The sequence below is a fragment of the Mauremys mutica genome, chromosome 5 (genome assembly GCF_020497125.1).
Source record: "Mauremys mutica isolate MM-2020 ecotype Southern chromosome 5, ASM2049712v1, whole genome shotgun sequence".
NCBI classification, from domain to species: domain Eukaryota; kingdom Metazoa; phylum Chordata; order Testudines; family Geoemydidae; genus Mauremys; species Mauremys mutica.
This window is the reverse complement of record NC_059076.1, coordinates 726,474-751,997: the sequence shown is the minus strand read 5'-3', so window position 1 is coordinate 751,997 and position 25,524 is coordinate 726,474. Positions and strand designations below refer to the sequence as shown.

Genomic DNA, 25,524 nt, shown 5'->3' with positions numbered 1-25,524 from the left:
GACCCCAACATTTCTCATATGTGATGTAGCGCTATAATATAATAATGAAGTGGTACTTTGTGAAATAAGTTTTAGGTATCTCAGCTCTGCCTTGATATAACCCAGTAAAGGCTTCAGAGCATGATGCAAAATCCATGGATTTGTTGAGCCGCTCAGGAGACATCAGAGGACTGAGACACAATGACAATAGGCTCCCACATCAGAAACCCAAAGATGCTAGTGACTTTTCAAGCATTGTTACTATACACCAAGAGAAATACATAGACTCCCTGAACTGGTATAAACCCCAGCACAGACCATGTTTTAAACAACCTCAGGAGAAGGACATGAAACAGAAGTGTAAACACACCTCCTGGGGATCTGTGGCTTACTAAAGCTTTCCTGAGTTTTAGCCACATGGACTTGTCTGGATGGAGGGGCTTTTCTTAGATCACCAGGGCTGCTCTTGCTGACAAGTCCCAAGACTTTATTGTCTGGCCAGGGCATTTCCAGGTCAGGATCCAAATTTCCCCCTTTCTGGGTCCAAGGTATATTTGTTCTGGCAGGCCGTTCAGGAATCATCATGCTGGTAAATCTGCAGTTTAGTATTTTGGGCCAGCTGACTTGGACTGCGACTCCTGAGGGCAGAGTTGGGCTTGAACTGCCGCCATGCTCCCTGGATGCTAGCGCAATGGGTGTCATTTAAAAACCATCTGGGGGAGCAGAGGGAGCCGGCAGCATTTCCAGCCTGGGGCCCAGGGCAGCTGCCAGCTGAGTGTGGGCTGGGACACCAGTGCTAAAGTGAGGCTGGGTACACAGGGAGAGCTGGGAGCCGGCCCTGTGCCCTATAGCTGGGGTTGCTGCGCCCCGCTGGGGCAGAGGGGCAGCCTGGTCTCTGTGCAGGGAAGCTCCACAGGGCAAGCCCCCTCCCTCTTAGGGTGACCAGATGTCCTGGTCCCTCTCACCTTTCTTCTCCCCCATAGCATCAGCTGCCTCTGCCCCTCTCAGCCCCACGCAGTGGGGCTGGGCAGCCGGTGGGGGGCGCTGGCTGGCTGCCTTCTCCGCCCCGCGCACTAAAGCCCCTCCATCCCTCCCGCCCCGTGGGAAACTCAGGGGCCCTGTGACGTCCCGAGGGGCTTTTCTGACGTCACGTGGGCAAATACCCAGCACGCAATACAGCCGGGCGCCTTTAGCTGGAGAGGAGCGTCCTGCTTGGGGTGGGCACGGCAGGGCTGCAGGCTGCCGGCTCGCCCCGCTGCGCTCCGGAGTCAGCGATCCGGGCTGCGCGCAACGTGGATCGAGCAGGCTCATCCGTGTGCACTGCCCTGCTGCGTCCACATGATTGTACCATGTCCACATGGTTGTATCGCTGCAGCCAGTGGCGATCTGGCGCTGTAATCTATGTGGATCCAGGAATACAGGCTATGTCCAGTGTCGAATCAGCAGTGTAATCCATGTACAAGTGTAATCATGATGTATGATTCATCAGCATGGTCCATGTGCAATATGGATTCACCACTGTAATCTGTCTGCTGTACTGGAGCTGGTGATTTGGATCTGATCATCTCTTTGCAGGCAGGCAAGAAGAGCATAGCAAGAAGTATTCATTCGTTTTGAGGGTATATATTAATATGTACTATTCTTATTTGATTTTTAGCAAAACAGAACAAAGTGCAGTAACTGCCAGTAAAAAATAAACTCTTGTAATGTACATATACCAAGAATGTATAATTTGATTTCTTGAAGCATTCTTTTCTAGGGGTACTTTATATTTAAAGAGTAGTGAGACTAGTTAATTGCTGGTGTGTTTAATCAACCCTTTCTCAGTGGTTAACGCTACAAAGAACTCACCCAGGGGTCACCCCAGAAGGGAACAGTCATGTTATTTGTTAAACTGAGATTTATAGTCAAAACTTCATTGTACAGTGAATACAAATATAATTATAAAGTTAGGAGTGCTCATAATAGTGAACTCTCTCTATATATATTCTAGCTGGTAGGCCTCCAGGTTTTCAGAGCAGCACAAGTCAAACAAGGCCAGTCGTTAAGTGTGAAAACGTGCAGTTGAAGATGACCAGTTTAAGTAACACTTCATCATAAAGACATTTTATTTTCCACTCATGTGAACCCTGCTGATATTTTTGCTCACTGCCCTGCTCATTAACAAAACTAGGGGGCAGCCTTTCCTCATGTTAAGCAGCACTTATTTGCAGAAGAGATCCCATTGTGCACCCAGGCACACACTCAAAAGTCCCCACTTGCAAGTGTTGAAGAAGGAGGCACACGCTGCTTGTTGCATGGGTGAATGGAAGGTGCACAGATACCAGGGTGACAGGAAGGCTACAAGAACCTGAATAGACTAAGCTACACAGGTGAGCAAGCACTTTTCAGTTGTAGAATTTGACTTTGTGTCAGCATAAACTAGAAGAAGGAGAAGTGGTTTTATACAGGAGTTCTCATATTTAGTCAGAATGGGGACCACTTCTTAAGAGAGAACTGGTCGCCCACCTCCCTGGCACTATCCCCTTTATGAGCCACCATTCTCTAGAGAAATTACAATACTTGATGAATCTGTACATTCAGAATTAATACCTTCAAAATCAAGAAAGCCTCCTTTCCCAAACCAAATTCCACTATTTCATTTTTCTCTTCATTGAATCTCCCCAGCACCTCTCTCCCCACCAAGCTACCTCTCCCCTCCTGTTTGCCCCACTCCCTTGTTAAAGTGTCTTAGGCCTGGTCTACACTAGGACTTTAATTCGAATTTAGCAGCATTAATTCGAACTAACCGCTCAACCGTCCACACCAGGAAGCCATTTAATTCGAACTAGAGGGCTCTTTAGTTCGAATTTGGTACTCCACCCCGGCAGGTGGAGTAACGCTAAATTCGACATGGCTAGTTCGAATTAGGCTAGGTGTGGATGGAAATCGAACTTAGTAGCTCCGGGAGCTATCCCACACTGCACCACTCTGTTGACGCTCTGGACAGCAGCCCGAGCTTGGATTCTCTGCCCAGCCACACAGGAAATGACCCGCGAAAATTTGAATTCATTTTCCTGTCTGGGCGGTTTGAATCTGACGTTCTGGTTGCACATCGGGGCGAGCTCCGCAGCACCGGCAGCAATGCAGAGCTCTCCAGCAGAGGAGTTCATGTAATCTCTGAATAGAAAGAGGGACCCGGCATAGACTGACCGGGAACTCTTGGATCTGATCGGTGTGGGGCGAGGAGTCTGTGCTTTCGGAGCTGCGCTCCAACGAACGGAATGCAAAGACCTACGAGAAGGTCTCCAAAGCCATGATCCAGACAGAGGATACAGCCGTCATGCAACGCAGCGCCGCGTGAAAATCAAGGACCCCAGACAAGGCTACCAAAAAATCAAAGCGGCCAACGGACGCTACGGAGCCTGCCACCACTGCCCCACCAGTGACCATGGACTCTGATGATGGGACAGTGTCGACGGACAGTTCCTCGACGATGTTCACGGACGGGGAAGATGAGGAAGGGTTTGTGGAGGACGAGGCAGGCGACAGCGCTTACAACGCTGGTTTCCCCGACAGCCAGGATCTCTTCATCACCCTCACGGAGATCCCCTACCAACCCTCCCCGGCCAGGAACCCGGATCCTGAATCAGGGGTAGGAGCAGTCGGTAAGTGCTTTAACCATGTTAACTTTTATTCTTAATATAACAGGAATCTGAAGTGTGTGAAAAGGAGGTCTCTGTATATATGGTGATAGAACAGAAATCCTCCTGGGAGAACGCCACGAAGCTCTCCTGCCGTTAATCGATAAGCATCAGCAGGAGGTTCCTGGGGAGAGCTGCCTTATTGGGTGCTCCGTGATAGCACACTTTTCCGCGCGAGGCTTTCATGCGGTATTCAGGGAGCACTGCCTCCCAGAGCACGGCTGCATAGGTCCGTGGTTCGTGCTAGCTTTCACGCAGCATGCGCTCTCTATCTCCTTCAGTGCCTGTCCTCACGGTGATCTCGCTCGGAGACTCCTGCATCTAAGTAGGGGAAGAAATGTTACGTTACGCCTGGTCCAAAGTATTTTTAATAAATAAACGGACAGACGGCATAGCACAGACTCAGCACGCAGCTGCGTGACGAGCGTAACGGAAAGCCAAAGAATCAAATGGACGCTCATGGAGGGAGGGGGGAACGAGGACGCAAGGTATCCCACAGTTCCTGCTGTCTCCGAAAAGCATTTGCATTCTTGGCTGATCTCCAAATGCTTCTAGGGTCAAACACAGTGTCCGCGGTGGGACGGGGCATAGCTCGGCAATTTACGCACCCCCCCGACCCCCAGAAGTTAAAGGGAAAACAATCCTCTGTTGACTCTTTTACATGTCACCGTATCTGTACTGAATGCTGCAGATAGACGCGATGGTGCAGCACTCAACACCAACATCCTTGCTCCCCCCACGCTATGGATGGCTGATGGTACAAAACGATGGAAATCCATCCTCATCATCAGCCTATTGGCACATGGGGCAGTGCAAAAGGGCTGGTAACCATGACAACCGTACCAACTTGCTTGGGACCGGTCGGTCAAGGCCGCCTGTTGCTAATTTTTCATGGTAGATGGTGCAGTATGGCTGGTAACCGTCCTCATCATTGCAACAGGGGGCTGAGATCCATCAGCCCCCACCCTTCATTGTAAAGAAAAGATTCAATTGCCCCTGGACTAGCAGAGGGATGAGTGGCTCCCTCCTCCACACCCCTTAATGTCATCTCTGGACTATCATTGCAGCTGGAGGCTTCCTTCCACTCATTTCTCACAAACGACTACCTGTGTCTATATGCATTCTATATTACTTCATCACACAAGTGGGGGGACAATGGTACTGGAACCCAGGAAGGCTGGGGGAAGAACGGAAATGAACAGCTGGGGTTGTTTCAGGAGCACACCCTGTGAATAGCGTTCAGCTCAAAATTTATGCAGGATTGGACAGAGAGCAGCTGTGGTCTCTGGTTGTATGATACAGTGGTTCTCTAGTACACTTGCACATAATCTAGGCAGGACTGATTCTATTTTTAGATACCCAAAAAGGAGGGATTGACTCGGGGAGTCATTCCCAAATTTTGCTTTTGCGCCCCTGGCTGATCGACCAGGGGCACTTATGACAGCACCAAATGGCGCAGTGCAAAAGGACAGGTAACCATGACCAGCTTATTACCGTCTTCTTACCAGTTCATGGTATGGTAGACGGTGCAGTATGCCTGGTAACCATCGCTGCTGTCATGCAAAAGCATAAGCATGCTGCTGTGTAGCGCTGCTGGTCCGCCTCTATCAGCGGCATACAGTACACATACGGTGACATACACAAAAGGCAAAATAGGGTCCATTGTTGCCACGCTATGGCGTGTGCCAGGGCATTCCATGGAAAACGTGATCGAAATGATTGTCTGCCCTTGCTTTCCCGGAGGAAGGAATGACTGGCGACATTTACCCAGAATCCACCGCGCAAATGATTTGTGCAACAGCAGGCACAGGGGTTCTCAACAAAAAATTCACAGAGACAGCCTAGACTCAGTTAATAGTTCGCAAAAAAGTATCATTGCAAGGAATTAACTAACTGTTTCCCATCTCACAGCTTCCACTGTCTCCAGACCTTCCACAGCATCCACCTCGCAGAGGCTGGCGAAGATTAGGCGGCGAAAGAAAAAGACAAGGGACACGATTTTCGATGAATGTGTGGGCTGCTACCTAGCCGAGGCGGACCAGCAGAGGCAGTGGAGGGAGAAAGTCTCTCTGTACCAGCGCTCACACAGCGAATGGGAGGAGAGGTGGCGTGAGGAACACAAGCAGGCGACTCAAGCAATGCTTGTACTACTGAGGGAGCAAACGGACACGCTCCGGCGACTTGTGTATGTTCTGCAGGTCCGCTGCAGGACAGAGCCCCCGGCAGTATCTCTGCAACCGCCCTCCCCCGCCACAAAGTCACATACCCCCCTCACCCTAAATAACCAGGAGGATGCCCGCCCTGGGCCGTGAATACTGTCACTGCACCCCAGCAGAGTGCTCAAGTAACCAAAAGCTCTCATACCCTACGTTTGCATAAGTCCTTCCCTTCCGGACTCAAACAAGTCCCAATCCCAGTCCCATCCCATAACTGTGTACTTAAGTAATAAAAATACTTTGCTGTTAAGTACTGTTTCCGTCATGTTTCCTCACTGAAGACTGTGTTTGAATGGGGTGCGTGGGGAAGTGCGTTGCTAATTGCATAGGACAGGCACCTTTCGCAGGGTACAGACACAGGGGCCGGATCAGCAGCGGGTAACACACACAGTGCAGTCAGCAGGCACCGTGGTCGGTATGGGAGGTGGTTTCCAGGTTCTGTGTGGGCGGTGGGGATGTGACTTTTTAGCGGGGGAGGTCGGGTACAGATCTTATACAGCGGTCCTTGTTGTGGACCGCTGAGTCACGCAGCAGAGGAATCTGTATCCGTCCTCCTCCGCCACAAGGCCACATAGCCGCCCGCACACAGAATCCCAAAAAGGAGGGATGGCAGGCTCCGTTGAAACAAGCAGTCCGGCAATGCGGACCGCTGTAGGAGCAGGAGCCTGTCATTCCTTAAGTTTAGAGGCGGTCTTTACATCAGCGCACACCCTACCCACCGCAGTCTGCGTTCCAGTTTCGACCCTTTAACGAAAAGTCATGAATAAAGAAACCTCTCCTCAGTAACAGTGTGACATGTATTTTATTTTTACACGTGTCTTGGAAGTGGAGGAAACGGGGAGAACGGGGTATTTAACCGAAGAGGAGAGTCAACAGTAACTGGGTAAAGAAACAGGGGCAGGTTCAGCTTCTCTGTAAAGAAACTGAACAGTCACAGGTCACGCTGCTCGCTGCTCGCTGGTATTTGAAGAGTTCCTTGTCGCTGTCCCAGGCGCCTGTATAGGGCTTCATGAGCAAGTGCATTAGCGGGCAGGCTGGGTCACCGAGGATCACTATAGGCAAATGCACATCCACAACAGTTATTTCGTGGTACGGGAAGAAACTACCTTCCAGCAGGCGTCTGAGCAGCCCACAGTTCCTGAGAACACATGCATCAGGAACCTTGCCCGGCCATCCGACGTTCATGTTGGTAAAACGTCCCCTATGGTCCCCCAGTGCTTGCAGAACCATTGAAAAGTAGCCCAATTTCTCAGCAGCTGAATGTGGAAGAGGTGGACGATAAAGTGCGAGGAGGAGAAAACGGCGAGGATCGCAGCGGGCTCCATGCTTGCAGTGCTGTGGTGTCCACGCTTTCACTGACCAGAAAAGTGCACGAACAGATTGCCCGCAGGCGCTTTCAGGGAGGGAGGGAGTGAGGGCGTGATTGACGGTTCAATGACGACAGTTACCCAAAACCACCCTCGACACATTTTTTCCCCCAGCATGCATTGGGGGGAAATCCCAGAATTCAAATGGGCAGCGGGGACTGCGGGAACTGTGGGATAGCTTCCCACTGTGCACCGCTTCGAAAGTCGACGCCGGCCCCGTGAATGTGGACTCAGAAGTTCGAATTAGTGTATTTAGTATGGATACACAAATTCGACTTCATAAGGTCGAATCCACAAATTCGAATTAAGTAGATTCGAAATAGTCCTGTAGTGTAGACAAGGCCTTAGGCCTGGTCTACACTAGGAGTTTATGTCGAATTTAGCAGCGTTAATTCAACTTAACCGTGCACCCGTCCACACCAGGAAGCTAATTAGTTCGACCTAGAGGGCTCTTTAGTTCGAATTCTGTACTCCTCCCCAACGAGGGGAGTAGCGCTAAATTCGACATGGCTATGTCGAATTAGCCTATGTGTGGACAGAAATCGACCTTAGTAGCTCCGGGAGCTATCCCACAGTGCACCACTCTGTTGACGCTCTGGACAGCAGTCCAAGCTTGGATGTTCCGACCAGCCACACAGGAAATGCCCAGGGAAAATTTGACACGCTCCGGCGCCTTGTGGATGTTCTGCAGGACCGCAGGCAGGAGGACAGAGCCCCCCTGCACTGTATCTGCAACCGCCCTCCCCCGCCACAAAGTCCCAAACCCCCCTCACCCAAAGTAACAAGAAGGAGGGGCAACAGGGGCCGTGAAAACTGTCACTGCACCCCTGCAGAGTGCACAAATACAAGAAGGCTCTCATTCCCTAAATGTTGAGAAGTCCTTCCCTTCCTGGCTCACCGAAGCCCCAATCCCAGTTTCATCCCCTAACTGTGTAGTTGATTATTAAAAGTAGTTTGCTGTTAATTACTATTTCCGTCAAGTTTTTCTACAGAAGACTGTCTGTGAAGGGGGGGGGGAAGGGGGTTGTTAATTGCATAGGACAGTCACCTTTATCAGGGTACAGACACGGGGGTCACACACACAGTGCAGTCAGTAGGCACCCTGGTCGGTCTGGGAGGTGTTTTCCATGTTCTGTGTGGGTGGGGGGGTACGTGACTTTGTGGCATGGGAGGGCGGTTACAGAACTTATGCAGTGGTCCTTGTCCCGGACCACAGAGCCACACAGCAGGGGAATCTGTAACCGTCCTCCCCCACCACAAGGTCACGTAGCCCCCGCACACAGAGTCCCGAAAAGGAGGGATGGCAGGCTCCGTTGAAACAACCAGTCCGGCACTGCAGACTGCTCTAGGAGCAGGAGCCTATCATTCCTCGAGTGTAGAAGCGGTGTTAACATCACTGCACACCCTACCCACTACAGTCTGCATCCCTGTTTCAACCCTTTAACGTGAATTCATTAATAAAGAAAACGTTGTTAATTAACAATGTTCCATTAACTTTATTTTTAAACGTGTGTTGGAAGGGGGGAAAACGTGGTGAACGGGGTATGTAACCGCAGAAGAAAGTCAACAGTAACTGAAGCAGGGGCAGGTTCAGCTTCTCTGTAAAGAAACTGAACAGTCACAGGTTACCCTGCTCCCTGAGGAACCTAGCTTTCAAAGCCTCCTGGATGCACAGTGCTTCCCGCTGGGCTCTTCTAATTGCACGGCTGTCTGGCTGAGCGTAATCAGCAGCCAGGCGATTTGCCTCAACCTCCCATCCTGCCATAAAGGTCTCCCCCTTGCTCTCAGAGAGATTGTGGAGCACACAGCAAGCTGCAATAACAATGGGGATATTGGTTTCGCTGAGATCCGAGCGAGTCAGTAAGCTCCTCCATCTCCCCTTGAGACGTCCGAAAGCACGTTGAATGATGACAGTTACCCAAGACCACGCTCGACACATTTTTCCCCCCAGCATGCATTGTGGGGAAATCCCAGAATTCAAATGGGCAGCGGGGACTGCGGGAACTGTGGGATAGCTTCCCACAGTGCACCGCTTCCAGTGTCGACGCTTGCCCCGTTAGTGTGGACTCACAAAGTCGAATTAGTGTCCTTAGTGTGGACACACAAATTCGACTTTGTGAGGTCGATTCCACAATTCCTCTGCTCTGGAGTGTAACTGCACCATGGTCTAGATGGCCCAAGACTCCGGGTTCAAGTGTCTGACCATCACCAGGGCACAGACACTTCTCAGTGTACTACTTCTAGTTGAAGAAAGGAGGTGGGGGGGAAAGCTATTCTCAACAGAAACGACAGAGAACCGTGAATTAGAACTACAGCACTAAGATGCCAGGCTCCTTCAGATCTCTGTTCGGAACTGCAGGTTGGTCCCAGCCATTTTCCTCTCGTAATCTTCATTGAATGTCTCATTCTGGTAGGGTGACCAGACGTCCCGATTTTATCGGGACTGTCCCGATATTTGCTTGTTTGTCCCGCGTCCTGACCGATGTTCGGTCGGGACATGGGACAAATAAGCAATTTTGCCCTCCGCTCCGGTGCATAGACGGAGCCCGGAGGGGCTTTCACACCCCCACTTCCCCCGACCATCCCCCTTCTTCCCCCATTGGACCCCTCCCCAAATCCCTGCCCTGGACCCGCCCCAACCCTGCCCCTCACTGCCCCATTGGATACCTCCCCAACTCCCCGCCCTGGCCCCGCCTCTTCCCCAAGCACGCGGCATTCCTCCTCCCTCCCAGGTTTGCACACGGGCCATGGCCGGGGCTGGGAGTGCAGCACGGAGGCTACTCCAGCCCTGCAGCCTGCAGGGCAGCGTGGAGCAGGCAGGGGGCAGAGACACGTGTGGGGCAGACACGCTCCTGCCAGGAGGGGCCGGGCCCGGCTGCCTGGTTCGCCCCCTGCCCGGGGGGGGGTGTCCCCGAGTTCCCTGCAGCCGGAGCGGGGCTGCCCGGGGCGAGTGTCCCAGGCGGGGCAGAGTGGAGCAGCCTCTGCTGAGGGGCTGGTGCTATGAAGCCCGGGAGCGGCTGGGCCGGGAGCTGCAAGAGGGGTCCGGAGCGTGGCTCGGCTGCACAGCTCGGGGCCCAGGAGCGAGGGGATGGGGGAGCTGGGAGTGTATTGGGGGTCAGAGCTGAGAGTTGGGTGGAGACGGGGCGCTCTGGCTTTTTTTTTTTTTGCTCCACACCCCCCCCCGCGTCCCGATATTTGTTCCACCCCCCCCACCCACCCCCCGCGTCCCGATATTTCATGTTTGTCATCTGGTCACCCTACATTCTGGGCCACAGTAAAGTGATTCTTCCAGTCCCCAGCAATCCCTGAAACAAAAACAAAAACAAAACAAAACAAAAAACAAAAAGACAGTGAATGAAACAGCAGAGCTCTTGGTGAAGCAGAAGAACTCCCAGTGGTGGAAATGCAATAGAAAAAGAGTATCAAGAAAACACTAATGGTCTAAATTCTACTCTCAGTTACATTCTTTTCTCTGGCTCAGGGGTTCTCAAACTGGGGATCATGACCCCTCAGGGGGTCACAAGGTTATTACATGGGGGGTCATGAGCTGTCAGCCTCCGCCCCAAACCCCACTTCACCTCCATCATTTATAATAGTGTTAGATATTTAAAATGCGTTTTTAATTTATAACGGGGTCACACTCAGAGGCTTGCTAGGGGAAAGGGGTCACCAGGACAAAAGTTTGAGAACCACTGCCTCAAGCTCCAAAAGATTTGTGAGGGTGCATCACAAACAAAAATATAGTTAAACTGAATGTTCATTGGATAAAAACTCCTAACAGCTTAACACTTTGAGCACCTTTTCCATATAATGAGCACAAAAAGGCATCAAGAAAAATGCTGGTGTCCAGGATAGCGGATTGATAAAAAGAGCAGACTTTGAAAAAAATGTTTTGGTAGCAATTAGCTTTTAACTGGAAATTAGTCACTGGAAAATTGGTGAACTGAAATATTGTATTGGTCAATTTGCTAACAGTTTGTGGAAGCACTGGGTGGATGCCAGAGAAAGCAAACCAGCTAACCAGATCCTGCATTCCATATTGATTGTTTTAAACATAGTTTTAGTATGGAAATTATTCCCTCTCACCTATATTATTATTAGTAAACATGTTTATTACGGTAGTGTCCAGGGAACAGCAAAACTGGGTCCCCATTGTGCTAGGCGCTGTACACACAGAGTAATAAAGAGGCTTAGTCCCAAATGGTGCACGCTGTATCATTCTGTCTTGTGGCAGAGCTCCGGCTTTGCCTCAGGGGGTCCTGCACTTCTAGGCGGTTAGGGCTGGTCTCAGAGGTTTGCTGTGACCCTCAATTGAGCCTCTCTCCCCTCCTAGAGAGGAGGGTTACAGCTTACTGAGCCACCTTCAGCATCGGTCAGTCAATGGGTTTGGTGTCAGAGCCCTCTTGACTCCCTGTCTTCCTACTCAGGGAGCGCTTTTGTAGAGGTGTGGAGAGGGTTGGGGGGAACCCAGGCCCACCCTCTTCTCCAGGTTTCAGCCCAGGGTCCCTAATGGCACCAGCAACAGGTAGTTTTCCTACAATACCGGAGCGATAGCCCTTCCCTTCGCTAGTTCCTGTGCGAATCCTTACCTTTACGCATGAAAGGGGAGATGCTTTGATCCATAACATCATTTGGGGTCATCTTATAATTTGTGGTGGGATTCTCTTTCATCATTTCAAATGAAGTGTGATAGACGATCCTGTCCAGAACCTCTTCCTTCAGATCCTTCCCCAGGAAATGCATCACCTTGCGAATTTCACGCTTTGGATCCTACAGAAAAACAAGTGGCACTTCAGGTGGTGGGACCCAGTGGCTCAACTAGTCAGGTTACCACCATGTAACACAGTGAAAGTCTAGAACTTTTATGAGATGCCAGCAACCTTAGTTGTTCCACTGTATCAAAACTAATATCCAGCAACCCATCAATACATTTCATCAACCTTGCACCCAATTCTTACACACTTTCCCAAAACAGAACGGAGATTAATAGCCCAAAAAGAAAAAAACCCTTCTTTGTCTCCCTCCCTAGCATTAGCACATTGCACAGGCCAGCTTAATTCTGGCTCTGCCTAACTTTTGAGTACTGGGCTTTGCTACCCAAATAATGTTATTTTAACATAGTTTTTTGGGGGGTGCAAGATGTGTAGAGAGAGAGAGACCAAGACTGGTCTGTAACTCACCAGTCCCATCACTTTATTTAGAAAGTGATGCAGACGGCCACTCCAGAGGGACCCTCATTTCAGCCACATCTTCCCCAGCCACGCACAGAATTCTTAGGGCCAGATCCACAGCTGCTGCAGCCCTAACGACTACACCAGTGGAACTCTGCTGATTTAAGGACCTGGCCCTTGCTCTCAAACTTCACTTCCTGTTCTTCAGCAATACGTGGATGCTAAGCTTCAGGATAACCCAGCTCCAAATACTAGCCCATATTACTGTTACTTGGGAAGGTAGTGATTCATTCCATTTCGTGTGGTTCAAAGCTATAGTTGGGATGTTTATCCAAATCTCTCTGGTACGGAAATCACCCAAGATCAGGCTCTCATGAGATTTCTGGTACTGCTGGGTTGGAAATACCCAATTCCTCTCCCAGCTAAAACCAGGAATTCCAGAGTGAAATGAAAGGGAACAGGAACAACTGTTCTTTTTCAAATCCCCATCTAAGGTTCACTTTGGGCCTGAGCAAGAGGTTAAGTCCCTTCTAGACTAGCTCCCCCATCTTTAATTATATGCTTCCCTAACTTCCCCCTCCCCTTCCTGCCTCTTAATAAATGTGCTACCTCAGCATTTTTAAATGAGAGGGGTAAAAGTCTCTTTAAAGAAAGGAGCTCTCTTTTGGTGCTTGCTCTTCAAGAGAAGCACTCCCACAAGCCTGAACTCCAGCATGGGCAAGAGGCTTTGGGAAAGCAAAATGGCCCAGTGGTTAGGGCACTAGCTTGGGACTCAGGACACCTGGATTCAGTTCCTTGTTCTGCCACACACTTCCTGTGTGACCCTGGGCAAGTCACTTAACCTCTTTATGCCTCAGTTCCGTAAAAATGGGGAATAGCAGCACTGACCTCCCTCACAGGGGTGCTATGAGGATAAATCCATTTGATATCATGAGGCTCATGATAAATCTAGACACATGGGGGAGGTTTAGGTTGGATATTAGGAAAAACTTTTTCACTAGTAGGGTGGTGAAACACTGGAATGGGTTACCTAGGGAGGTGGTGGAATCTCCTTCCTTAGAGGTTTTTAAGGTCAGGCTTGACAAAGCCCTGGCTGGGATGATTTAGTTGGGTTTGGTCCTGCTTTGAGCAGGGGGTTGGACTAGATGACCTCCTGAGGTCCCTTCCAACCCTGAGATTCTATGATTCTATGATTTCTAGATAAGGGAGAATAAGTGGGGAAGGAGGGAGCTCAGGGGTAGTATTAGCACCAGCCAAAGCATTTAACGAGTCACAGTCTGGCCCTTTTACTCATGGTGGCCCGCACTACCCTAGAGAGAGAAATTCTCTTCAGGACAGCCAGACTGCTCTTCAGATGGACATTGCACAGTAGGGTAAGGCATTCAACAGGTGTCAGATTCGTTGCCTCCATCCTGGTGTGTGTGGAGTGGCCCCTCAAGTGGGTACCTCTTGCCCTCTCACCTCTTTCATGTCCTCATAGAACAGGTATAAAATGGGATGGTCCTTTCTCTTCTCCCACCAGCCTTTCACATGGTCATACCAGGAACCATACGCAACTAAACTTAGAGAAAAAGGCACACACACAAATACTCTTAGTAACATGAGCGTGTCAGGTCCCTGGGGGTCATGTTCTCTTTTGGCTCAATGCCACTGAAATGCATTGTGTGTGCAATTACTATGACATCACGTGTAAATTGGGTAACTGGGCACAAACCACCAGTTGCAGCTATTCGCCTACATTAGGTCAAATTCTTTGTCCCTTTGGTTCCACTGTCAGGTTAGAATCTTCATCTATTATTTTGTGTGACTGGAGCAGAAACTAGATATTAACAAACTCTTATATAAATACAGCTTAGGGCCAGATCCCAGCTGGTACTGGCATACTTTCAATGAAGTCAATCCACAGCTGCTGTAAATCAGCGTAGCTTCATTAAAGTAAATGGGCCAGATCCTTAGCTAGTGTAAATTAGCCATACACCTCTACCTCGATATAACGCCACCTGATATAACACAAATTCGGATATAACGCGGTAAAGCAGCACTCCGTGGGGGGGCAGGGCTGCACGCTCTGGCGGATCAAATCAAGTTCGATATGACGCGGTTTCACCTATAACGCGGTAAAAAATTTTGGCTCCCGAGGACAGCGTTATATCGAGGTAGAGGTGTAGCTCCCTTGAAGTCAATGCATCTATGCTGATTTACAGCTGCTGAGGATCTGGCCCTACGTTATAGTTATATAAGGTCTGGGCCAGTGGCCGCACTGCTATGCAGATTCCCCAACCACTGCTCCCTCTGAAGGGGAGCCCAGAAGCAGTGGAGGCTACTCAAACTCACTGGTCTACTAGGAAAATTCCCTCCCTCAGTTCTCACTGCATTTCCTAGTATACAGAGAGTACACTGAAAGGCACAGCATCCAATTTTTCCACCAAGAGGCAGAACCTGGCCTGGAGAAATTCACCTGCAGTTGCAAGTCTCTTTTCCTTTATGCTTCAAGCAGCATCAATTTAAAACCTCAGGAACATGAATTGCTAACAGATGTCAGTCTCACCTCTGCCTGCCATGTATTTCTCAATGTATTGCTCCCACGTGCCGGGGTCTGGATGCAGCTTGTTCATCAGGTCAAAATGGTAGAAGGAGACAGCTACATCTTTGGCATTTTGGGCAACATAGATCATCTGTGGCAGGAAGAAGAGAAGAATCCATATTGCCTCGGTGTCCTTGAGTTCTGAGTGGCTCTAGACTTGGATTTTCAGAGGTGCCTTAGGGAGTTTGGTGCCTAATTGCCTTAGTCTCCTTTCAAAATCCCAGCCCTACTGCAGGGGATCCAAACTGTGGCTCAAGGCCCAAATTAAAGCTGCAGGGACTGGAAGCGCCCCTGGACACTGTGGTCTGAGAGTAGCGCACCATGGACTGGGCATGGGAATGGAAGCTACAGGAGCTCTAATCCTGGCTCGGACACTAGCTTTTCCACTGGCTCTGTGGTCTTGGGTCGAGCTCTCTGTTTCTCAGCTTCCCCGTCTGTAAAAACGGGGAAAACAACACCACACATTTCTGCCAGTGTAACCTAGTGCACAGGCCCCGCAGGGATGGGAACTCTGGCGGTACTAGTACTCCACTAGGGGAACAACAGGCGGTCAGCACAACTGCCAAAGGGAGTGGTGTTTGCCAAGGAGGGATTGTGACCAGGATGCCTGGGGGATTAGTTAAGTCAGTGCATCCCCCTGGGGACCTCCTCTGGAGCCTGAGTCGCAGGTTAAACCAGCCTACCTCTGAAGGATGGAAACAATGCGATCCCGATGTGCCCGGCCCTTGGGGCACATCGTTCTACTCCCCTGGGTGTAGCAGTCAGTGGGTCTGCTCCCATGTGTATTCAGACATAGCCATTCATATCGTGGCAAAATACATCATGCCCTGCAGGGCCAACATGGCTACAGAGGAGTGAGCTGGATTGTACTCTGGCTCTCATACCATCAGGCGGAACTGTTAGTTGAGTTGCAATTGCAAGACCACATTTACCCCCCAGTTATGGGTGGATAACCCCATTGAAGACAATAGGGATTGCCCAGGAAACAGTATTTTAAGACAATGGGTGTTGCACAGATGTTGGTGATGTTGGCAAAATTTGCTTTCCAGGATCTTTGTTACTGATGGTGATGTATGAGCCAGGAAGAACCCAGTCTGATTGTCAGATCCCAGGGGGAGCCTGCAAAGCTGAAGGCTGGAAAAACACTCAACTAAAGGCACTGGAATCCCATGAGGCCAATTTTAATGGGAACTGGATGTCCGGATCCCTTAGGGACCTTTGAAAATCTCAGCCTAACTATGAATACAAACTTGCATCCCAATGTTGTCAAGGTAAAGCTGCAAAAATGCTGCTCTAGGTAGATATCACCATGGAAACTCACAATTAAACTCTTCCCACTGGAGAAAAGAGTCAGTGGGTAAAAATGAGGAAGAGGAACCTGGCGGAGGGTGGGACTACCATGAGTATTCTGTGTGCTCAAGGCAAACGATACTTCCCCTATCATCCTATTGTCCAGAAGGTCTGAGTTCCCAGCTACTGGTTACCTTGCAGCCATTTTCCCAGAAGGACATTGGAAGGAGCTGGACTGGGAGGTGGGTTTTCACTAAACGAGGAGATGACTTCTCGGCCAGTTTCTCTGTACCTGGTAAGCAGAGGTTCAAAGGGATCATTGATGCCGTTAGAGAAGGCATTAAAGGTAACATTTCCAAAAGCATCCAAGTCTCACTGAAAGTCAGGAACCAAACCAAGATCTTCTGAGTCTTAGGCCAGTGCTCTAGCCACAATCCGTTCTTTCCTCTCCTGAGCTGCAAGCCAGACACACAGAATCATTGACCTTTTTGTTTGGAATCACCCGACACTAGTCCTACGTTTACCTGGTGGCATCTTTCCAGGGGCAGCAAATTCCAACATGGGCACTTTGTTGAAAATTGCATCCCTCTTGCATTTGTCAGGATCTCCATCGTTCAGAATCATGTCCACAATTTCACTCATCCATGTAGTGCCTGGAAAGAAGACGAGAGAACAAAAATCCAGTCAAGAACCAAGTTTATCCCGCAAGGAACAGTCAAGCAGGAACCCCATCCACTGTTCTTCCAGCCAAAACAGCACTTACGGTATTCAGCCTATTCATTTAGGATCTTCAATATTCTAGCTCAGCGGTTCTCCCCTGTGGGTCGGGACCCCAAAGTGAGTCATGACCCCATTTTAATGGAGTTGCCAGGGCTGGCTTAGACTTGCTGGGACCCCCACCTGCCTGGGACTGAAGCCCTTGGGCTTTGTCTTTGGGCTCCTCCCCCACCTGAGGCAGTGGGGGCGGGGCTCAGGCTTTGGCTATGGCCTCCAACCGGGGCGGCAGGGCTCCGGTGGACTCGGGCTTTGGTCCTCCCTCCTGGGGTCATGTAGCAATTTGTGTTGTCAGAAGGGGGGGTTGCAGAGTGGAATGAAGTTTGAGAACCGCTGTTCTAGTGACATCTCTTCTGCTCGCCTGAGGCTGAGGAGCAATGGAATAGCATTAATCTGTAGTCAAACATGATAGTGTGCCAGCGTTGTCAAATGCAGGTACTGATGGCAAGCGGCTCACTCCACAGCTCTTTTTGTGGCAGGCCTGCAAGCCCATGCCACCACACCCATTTTCAGGGATGGCGAGAGGCCTCTCCTAGGCCAACACAACTGCTAGTTGATTTTCCATTGTTATGTTTTTGATGGGCGTCATCACTGTGCTCAGCAGCTGCCTACACGACACAGGAGAAGACATGGTTGCAGCCCCAAGGGGAGTTTACCATTTATATAATGCACCACACTGGCCTATCCCAGCTAATGTGGGACAAGAGAGATGCTGCTGCCCCCTCTCACATCCCAACATCTTAATTTCCCCTCCTCTAACCCCTGCCGGCTTCCCTATGAGTCAGTGCAGCAGAGCTGCTTGTGCTACAATCCTCCAAGCTATGCCATAGAGTCACAGCAAGGTTTGCCGACTGTGACTGGTTCCTTGCTGGAATGGTAGGTGATCTCTGTTTGGAAAGATGAATCAGTAATTTGAACTCTGAGCCCTTCTGGCTCACAACCATTTAAACCATCCACAGCATAATGGAGAAAATCCAGACCTTTAATTCCACCTCTTCTGAGCCTGCTGCTTTGTTTATGCTTAAAGTAAAATAAACAAACCACTCAAAATCAACCTATCAATTCCAGGGCCAGATTCTGCCAATGTTGCTTACATTTAATATTACTTCACTCTGGGACCTATCCCCGGCAGGAAAGTGCTAATCAGCATGAGGGACAGTGACAGAAACTGCTGCAAAAAAACAGTAAATATTAATTAAATAAATAAATAAGACATTATTGGTCAGATGGCAAATGAACTGCCTGAGATTGCTCAGAATTCACCCATCCCTGGAACCAAAGACCTTTTACTTGTTAAATGATTCATGGGTGCCTCAATTTCCCTCTTCTTCTATAGCACCTGGGCTCTAAGGCGCTGCACTGCGGTGATCACAGTTTGTGCATCAGTCTCCCTCCTTAATCAACCAGAACAACTCAAAGTATCCCAGGACCTGACCTTAGTGACTCCACAAAGTCTCTAGCCCCTTACAACTGAATAGTGTTATACTGGAAACAAACATTAATAAATCGACCTAACGCAGCTTATGTCAGCCTAACTTTGTAGTGTAGTCCAGGCCTGAGTCTCCAGCCTAGCAAGGCACATCACCAAACACTAGGACAGCCCAAGAAAATACACCTCTTCCCCAATATAACGTGACCCGATATAACACAAATTCGGCTATAACGTGGTAAAGCAGTGCTCGGCGGGGCCGGGGGGAGGGGGGGGAACGCGGGGCTGCGCAGTCTGGTGGATCAAAGCAAGTTCAATATAACCCGCGGTAAGATTTTTTGGGTCCCCAGGACAGCGTTATATTGAGGTAGAGGTGTACTATGTTAAGTTTGTGCCTTTACGTTCTCAGGGAGGGGACGTGCCCATCCATCTCCCTGTGACTGCATGGTGCCTGGGCATTCCTCTTTCAGATGCTAGAGGCCATAGAAAGATAATTTCAGAAAGGAACCAATCCCAGTCCAGAAGGGTTTGGCATTACATTTGATGTGATCGTTTCCAGCAGGGCCGGCTCTGGCTTTTTTGCCGCCCCAAGCAAAAAAAAAAAAAAAGGGGGGGGGGGGTGGCCGGAGCGGCAAAGCAGGGGAAAAAAACAAACAAAAACACCGCGCGGCCGGAGCGGCAAAGCGGGAGGGGGGGTAACCATGCGGCTGGAGCGGCAAAGCGGGGGGGGGGGAAAACACGGCGCGGCCGGAGCCGCAAAGCAGGGGGGACCGGACCGTGCGGCTGAAGCAGCAAAGCGGGGGCGGGGGAACACAGCACGGCCGGAGCGGCAAAGCGGGGGGGGTGCGGGGGAACGGTGTGGCTGGAGCGGCAACGCGGGGGGGCAGGGACCGTGCGGCGGGAGCAGCAAAGCGGGGGGGGGCGGAAAACAGCACGGGCGGAGTGGCAAAGCGGGGGGGGGAACCGTGCGGCTGGAGCAGCAAAGCGGGGAGGGGGGAACACAGCACGGCCGGAGTGGCAAAGCGGGGGGGGGGAACCGTGTGGCTGGAGCGGCAAAGCGGGGGGGGAGGAACCGTGCGGCTGGAGCAGCAAAGTGGGGGGGAAACACGGCACGGCTGGAGCGGCAAAGCGGGGGGGGGCAGGGGAACGGTGTGGCTGGAGCGGCAAAGGGGGCGGGGGAATATGGCGCAGCCAGCAAAGCAGGGTTAAAAAACAAAACAAAAAAAAAACCCGCATCTGGGTGAGGCGGCTATGGAACATGGGGAGGAGGGCAGGCGGTTAGACAGTGGATGCAGTGGGGGTCTCTGCTCTTGTTGGTTTTCCTGCAGCTCCAACAGACGCTTCATCATGTCCGTTTGCTCCCCCATTAGCCTCAGCATCATGTCCTGCCTCCGCTCTTTGTGCTTACTTAATTCTTTCCTGGCCTCTGCCACTGAAGGCCTCCATGCATTAAGCTGGGCCCTATCAGTGCGGGAGGAGAGCATGAGCTCGCATGAGCATCGCAAGTGAGTTTTATACACAATAGACTGTTACGTAAATTAAGTTGTCATGGGATAAAAGGGAAGGTCTTTTCATGGATTGAGAACTGGTTAAAAGAGAGGGAACAAAGGGTAGGAATTAATGGTAAATTCTCAGAATGGAGAGGGGTAACTAGTGGAATGATCTGGAGAAAGGGGTAAACAGTGAGGTGGCAAAGTTTGCAGATGATACTAAACTGCTCAAGATAGTTAAGACAAAAGCAGACTGTGAAGAACTTCAAAAAGATCTCACAAAACTAAGTGATTGGATGACAAAATGGCAAATGAAATTTAATGTGGATAAATGTACAGTAATGCACATTGGAAAAAATAACCCCAACTATACATACAATATGATGGGGGCTAATTTAGCTACAACGAGTCAGGAAAAAGATTTTGGAGTCATCGTGGATAGTTCTCTGAAGATGTGCACGCAGTGTGCAAGGGCGGTCAAAAAAGCAAACTGCTGAGGGTATCAAATATGTCTGCAAAGTGCATGGATTGTAGAAATTCAGGGATGATATCTCATGTCAAATTAGGCTCATTTGAGTGATGCATTGTTTGACCATCAGTACTTAGGATGGTGGTTGGATTTAGTCACTGAGAATCTCTGTGTATGTTTAAAAAAAACAACTAAACACACAGTAGCACTAGAATCCTATGGAAACTCCAGCTTAATCCATTAGTGTATTAATTTCCAGTGGCAAATCTCAGATAGAAGGCTGCTCATATGGAGAAGGCACTGCCTGAGATCTAGGTTCAGCTGCCGGATCTCTCACAGATTCATTATGTGATCTTGGGCAAGTCACTTAATCTCTCCATTCCTTAGTCCTCCATCTGTAAAATGGGTATAGTAGTGCTTCCTTTGTCTATTTATATTGCAAACTCTGCAGGGCAGGAATTTTCTCTTGCATGTGTATTCACAGAGTGTAGTGCAATGGGATGTCCATCTTGTTTGGAGCCTCTGCTACCGCAATGCAAAGAAATAATAATAACCTTGCAGTTGTTTTCCCAGAAGGAGTCAGGAAGGAGTTGAACAGGAAGATGGGTCTTTACTAATCGGGGAGAGGGCATTTTAGCCAGCTGTGCGACACCTAAAAAATACAAAAGGGATTAAAGGGAAAAACAGCACTATTGCAGCTTTGATCGTAAACTGTTTATACTCAGAGGGCCATTGTTACGAAGAGAGGAATTGGGCCCGCAGCCACTAATAATCCTGAGCTGCCATTCTGTCTCTCTCTACTGGATGAAGTCCAGATAGATGTGGATAAGGATAGAAGTAGATTTAAGCAACTAAAGAACCATACATTGGTTCTGAAAGTGGAGCTGGTGAAATCTCCCTCACTGCTGGGTAGGCAAGTGTGGCAAACCCAGGCCAAATGGCTACAAAGGGGGGGGGGAAGGGTAGGAATTAGTCCCAGGGGGCTTAAAAGACTTCTCCCTATCCATTGAGGAGAGACAGCTGTGAGAAATTAGGTTCAGCTGGAACAGGGGTTACCAGGGAACTAATTTGGTTCAGCTGGCCCCAATTGCTGGCGACCTTTTTAAACCCTCCCTGGCAGGGAAACGGGGGAGTGGGAGGGGGGTGGTGGTGAGAGAAGCTGCCAGCAAATAGGTGCAGTAAGGCTCTGGCCTCTTCCAGCAAGGAAGACTGCACTCTGTCCCCAGAAGGGGAGTAAGACAGCAAGGGACTGACTGAGAGGAGGATCAGCCAGACCCTGCGTGACTGGGAAGGCTTTTACTTTGCCCAAGCCTGTGTCTCCAAGGCAAAAAGGGACTGAGCCAGCTGAGGAGAAGCAGGTACTTTGCCACACAAGTTGTGTGCACATCTGGCAGAGTTTCCACAGGGGGTAGTTTTCAGGAAGTGAGACTAGATCATCTAATCAGCCGTGTCCATCTCTAACTTTTCTGATACAAGTGAAATGTACTTATGTGAAGCTGTATGAGAAATCTTCTCTCCCCCACCCCCATCTTTTAATGAGGTGTGACTATAGCTCTGTAAAAACATAGTAGCACATCTTAAAAATGTCAGAGTGTGAACATATAATATTCTATACCCCTTTTAGGGCCAGATTTTCAAAAGAGCTCAGCACCTAACAACTCCCCTTGCGAACAGTGGAAATCTTACCTTTACGGTGGGATTTTCAAAAGAAAATATGAGAGTTAGGTGCTCAACCTCTGTTGATCATAACTGGGAATTCGGCACCTAATTCCTATAAACTCTTTTGAAAATCCCACCTTAATCAATTTTTGTATTAAGTTATTTTTAAAACATTTCAGTTCATATTTAAGTTCTTTGTGCACAGGATCCTAATACCATTGACAGTTTGCACTTATATAGGGTCAGATCCAGTGGGAATCTTTCCACTGACTTCAGTGCACTATGGATCAGATTCAGAGTGCCTTTCATTCCAAAGAACTCAGAGTGCTTTAGAAACAGTAAAGGCTAAATTCTATCCTCAGATCTATACGTGCATCTCCCAGCACAGTCTGGGAGATTGGCTTGTATATATCTGAGGACAGAATTTGGCGCCAGTTAACCAACCCTCCCAACAGCCCAGGGAGGTAAGTATATATCCTCGTATTCAGTTTTGGGCAACACAATTCCTAAAGGGAGGGTTGTCAAAGCTGCAGCTCCAATCTCTCCGGGAACCTACCTGCAGTGTGCGAATCTTTACCATTTGAAATTCCTGGGATGATCAGCTCCATGAAAGGGACCCGAACGTAAATCGCATCCCGTTTACACTTCTCTGCATCACTGTTGTTATAGATCATGTCCACAATTTCACTGAACCAGGTTGTGCCTGGAAATATAAAGCAACCTCGCTAAATACTCTTCTAGCATGCAGTAGAGGCAGGTCATAAACACGGAGTCAGATCCTCTCCCAGTGTACATTGAAGACAATGGAGTTATGCCAATTTACACCAGATGATGATCCCTTCTAGCCTCTGGCCTTTAGCAACAGACTTTGAGGGTGGTGAAATCAGTGCTCCTGGGCTTTCTTGGCCTGCGCTTGAATATGTGATGTCAGTAACGAAGTGACTCAAAGGGCCTATCATCATGGAAGTCCAATATCAACAAACTTGATATAACATCACAATGTTTCTGCTACTGCCTGAAGACCCAATGCAAATTTCCCACTAGGCTTGTGGGAAATAAACTACTCACAAATGGAGGTGTGAATTGATAGAATCCTGCCACTCTTCAGCGCTGAGCCTATGTTGAGGGCAAAAAGCCACTTCATCCATCCTGTGAAAGAAGAACTCATCCCCGGCTCATGTTGGTCAGAATCAAGTTGACAATTTCCCTTCCTGAACACTGAGTGAGGGCACTCCAGTGTTAGCCCACAAAGTCTATGGCATTCAGCAACTTGCATCCGAAGAAGAGGGTATTCACCCACGAAAGCTCATGCTGCAAAACGTCTGTTAGTCTATAATGTGCCACAGGATTCTTTGCTGCAGCAACAGGAGAGTCTATGGTAAATGATGGTAAGAGAGCAACATGGAAGGAATGTTTTGCCACTTTTTGAACACATCCCTGTTAGGACAAAGGGGGTTGTGGTCTTATTCTCTTTCTATGCACAGCATTGTCCCAGGGCATGGCTTCTCCCCAGCTTCCAAACACTCCCTGCCCTGCCCAGTCACCTTTGAGAAGGCTTATTCGCATAACACAGGCAAGAAGAGCAACAGAAAACAGTCTGGCACTTCTCCTCCTGGTAGTTCCCCACTGAGTTCTAATCAGCTCTGCTCCCTTCCTGGAGCAGTAGGCTCAGCGCTGCTTTCCTCAGCACCTAGCCCTTTGCTCCAGGGACCCACTGCAGGAGTTAGCTCTACTCCACCATGGCTTCCCTTCCCCAGGCACAGCCTATCCCACCCACTTCCTTCACCTCTTATTTCCTGCTCTCTGGCAGCCCTTTATAGGCCCAGGTGTAACCCAGCCCCCTTTAATTGGATGGATTGGGCTCACGTGCTCTGATGCAGGAAAGCTGGGCCCAGTTCTACTCACAGGGACCAGCTACTGAGGAAAAGGGATCACGAAGGCACAGATGGAGGAGGCTTTGAGTAAGAGATTTCTATACCTAACTGAGGAACTGATAAAGGGGTTATGGTGTGAATGTGGCATGTATGTAGTATAAGAGTTGGGCAGTAGCCTCCATTTCTGCCCTGGGTTTGTGCCTTTTAGCTGCATAAGAAGAATCTCCTAATAGATCAGTGGCACTCACCTGATTTCGGGTAGGTGGAAATGAGAAGGTCATCTGGCCTCGCTTGGAATGATTCCACCTGGGCCCATTCTTCAACAATACTCCAGAATAGGGGAACACCACAGACCATTTCTAATTTCCTCCTTAATACACTTTCATCATTTTCCATCCTGGTAATGCTAGGCTAAAGGAAGAGAAAAGAATGTAAATGGAAGTGGTCTGCTTCCATTAAAAAGTGCTGGGAGACCCTCTCTTCCACTTAGCATTTATTTTGCACAGTGGAGTTTGGGAGACTTGTCAATATTAAATTGCTAGTGATAACCCGAGCAACATTCCTGCTTGTGTAATAGTTTTAGGGCTTGTGTGCAATGTTGAATGTTGCCACTAGAAGGTGACGTGGCAAAATAGACTTGATCCTATCCCTAGAAGAGGGAAGCACAATTTACATATTCATTGGGCCAGATCCCCAGCTGGTTTAAACTGGTATAAAGTCAATGGGGCTCTACTGTACGCTACTGAAGAGCTGGTCCATAAAGTCCTGAATGTTAGAAGAGTTCTATCCTAATTCTCAGCAGCAGAAGTAGCCATGCTCTCAGCTGAAGGAAGGAACAAGATGAGAATAGTGGGGACAAGGGGAAAAATGGGGTATGGAATGGCTTCCGTATGAGAAGAGATTAAAAAGACTGGGACTTCTTAGCATGGAAAAGAGACAACTAAGGGGGGATATGATGGAGGTCTATAAAATCATGACTGGTGTGGAGAAAGTAAATGAGGAGCATTATTTACTCCTCATAACACAAGAATCAGGGGTCACCAAATGAAATTATTAGGCAGCAGGTTTAAAACAAACAAAAGGAAGTATTTTTTCACACAGTGCACAGTCAACCTGTGGAACTCCTTGCCAGAGGATGCTGTGAAGGCCAAGGGTTCAAAAAAGAACTAGATAAGTTCATGGAGGATAGGTCCATCAATGGCTATTGGCCAGGATGGGCAGGGATGGCATCCTTAGCCTCCGTTTGCCAGAAGCTGGGAATAGGCGACAGGATGGATCATTTGATGACTGCCTGTTCTGTTCATTCTCTTTGGGGCACCTGGCATTGGCCACTGTCAGAAGACAGGATACTGGGTGAGATGGACCTTTGGTCTGACCCAGTATGGACACACTTATGTTCTTAAACTGAATATGCATAGACATTTCTGTGGAAACCACTTCTTTTTTAGTGGACGTTTCATGTAGATTTAAAAATTGTTGTTGCCAGGTGAATCCAACTTGCCTCATTCTAGAATAAATCATTTTATGAGAGCTCATTAA

The 25,524-nt window shown here is 49.2% G+C and overlaps 1 protein-coding gene across 2 annotated transcripts; it reads right to left on the bottom strand.

Moving 5' to 3' along the window:
• Window positions 1–9,262: 9,262 nt before the first annotated feature.
• On the bottom strand, window positions 9,263–24,396 carry LOC123371351 (sulfotransferase family cytosolic 1B member 1-like). 2 transcript variants are annotated; one of them, XM_045018864.1, is made up of 8 exons: window positions 24,234–24,396; window positions 16,815–16,943; window positions 16,485–16,582; window positions 14,965–15,091; window positions 13,878–13,972; window positions 11,835–12,015; window positions 10,507–10,550; window positions 9,263–9,649 (listed from the first exon to the last, which is right to left on the bottom strand). In XM_045018864.1, the coding sequence occupies exons 1-8, from the start codon at window positions 24,379–24,381 to the stop codon at window positions 9,581–9,583; spliced, it is 891 nt and encodes a 296-aa protein (XP_044874799.1). In that variant the 5' UTR covers window positions 24,382–24,396; the 3' UTR covers window positions 9,263–9,580. The 2 variants fall into 2 exon arrangements, with proteins under 2 accessions (XP_044874799.1, XP_044874800.1); XM_045018865.1 differs by lacking the exon at window positions 24,234–24,396 and adding an exon at window positions 18,159–18,182 and having other exon boundaries at window positions 9,264–9,649.
• Window positions 24,397–25,524: the final 1,128 nt, after the last annotated feature.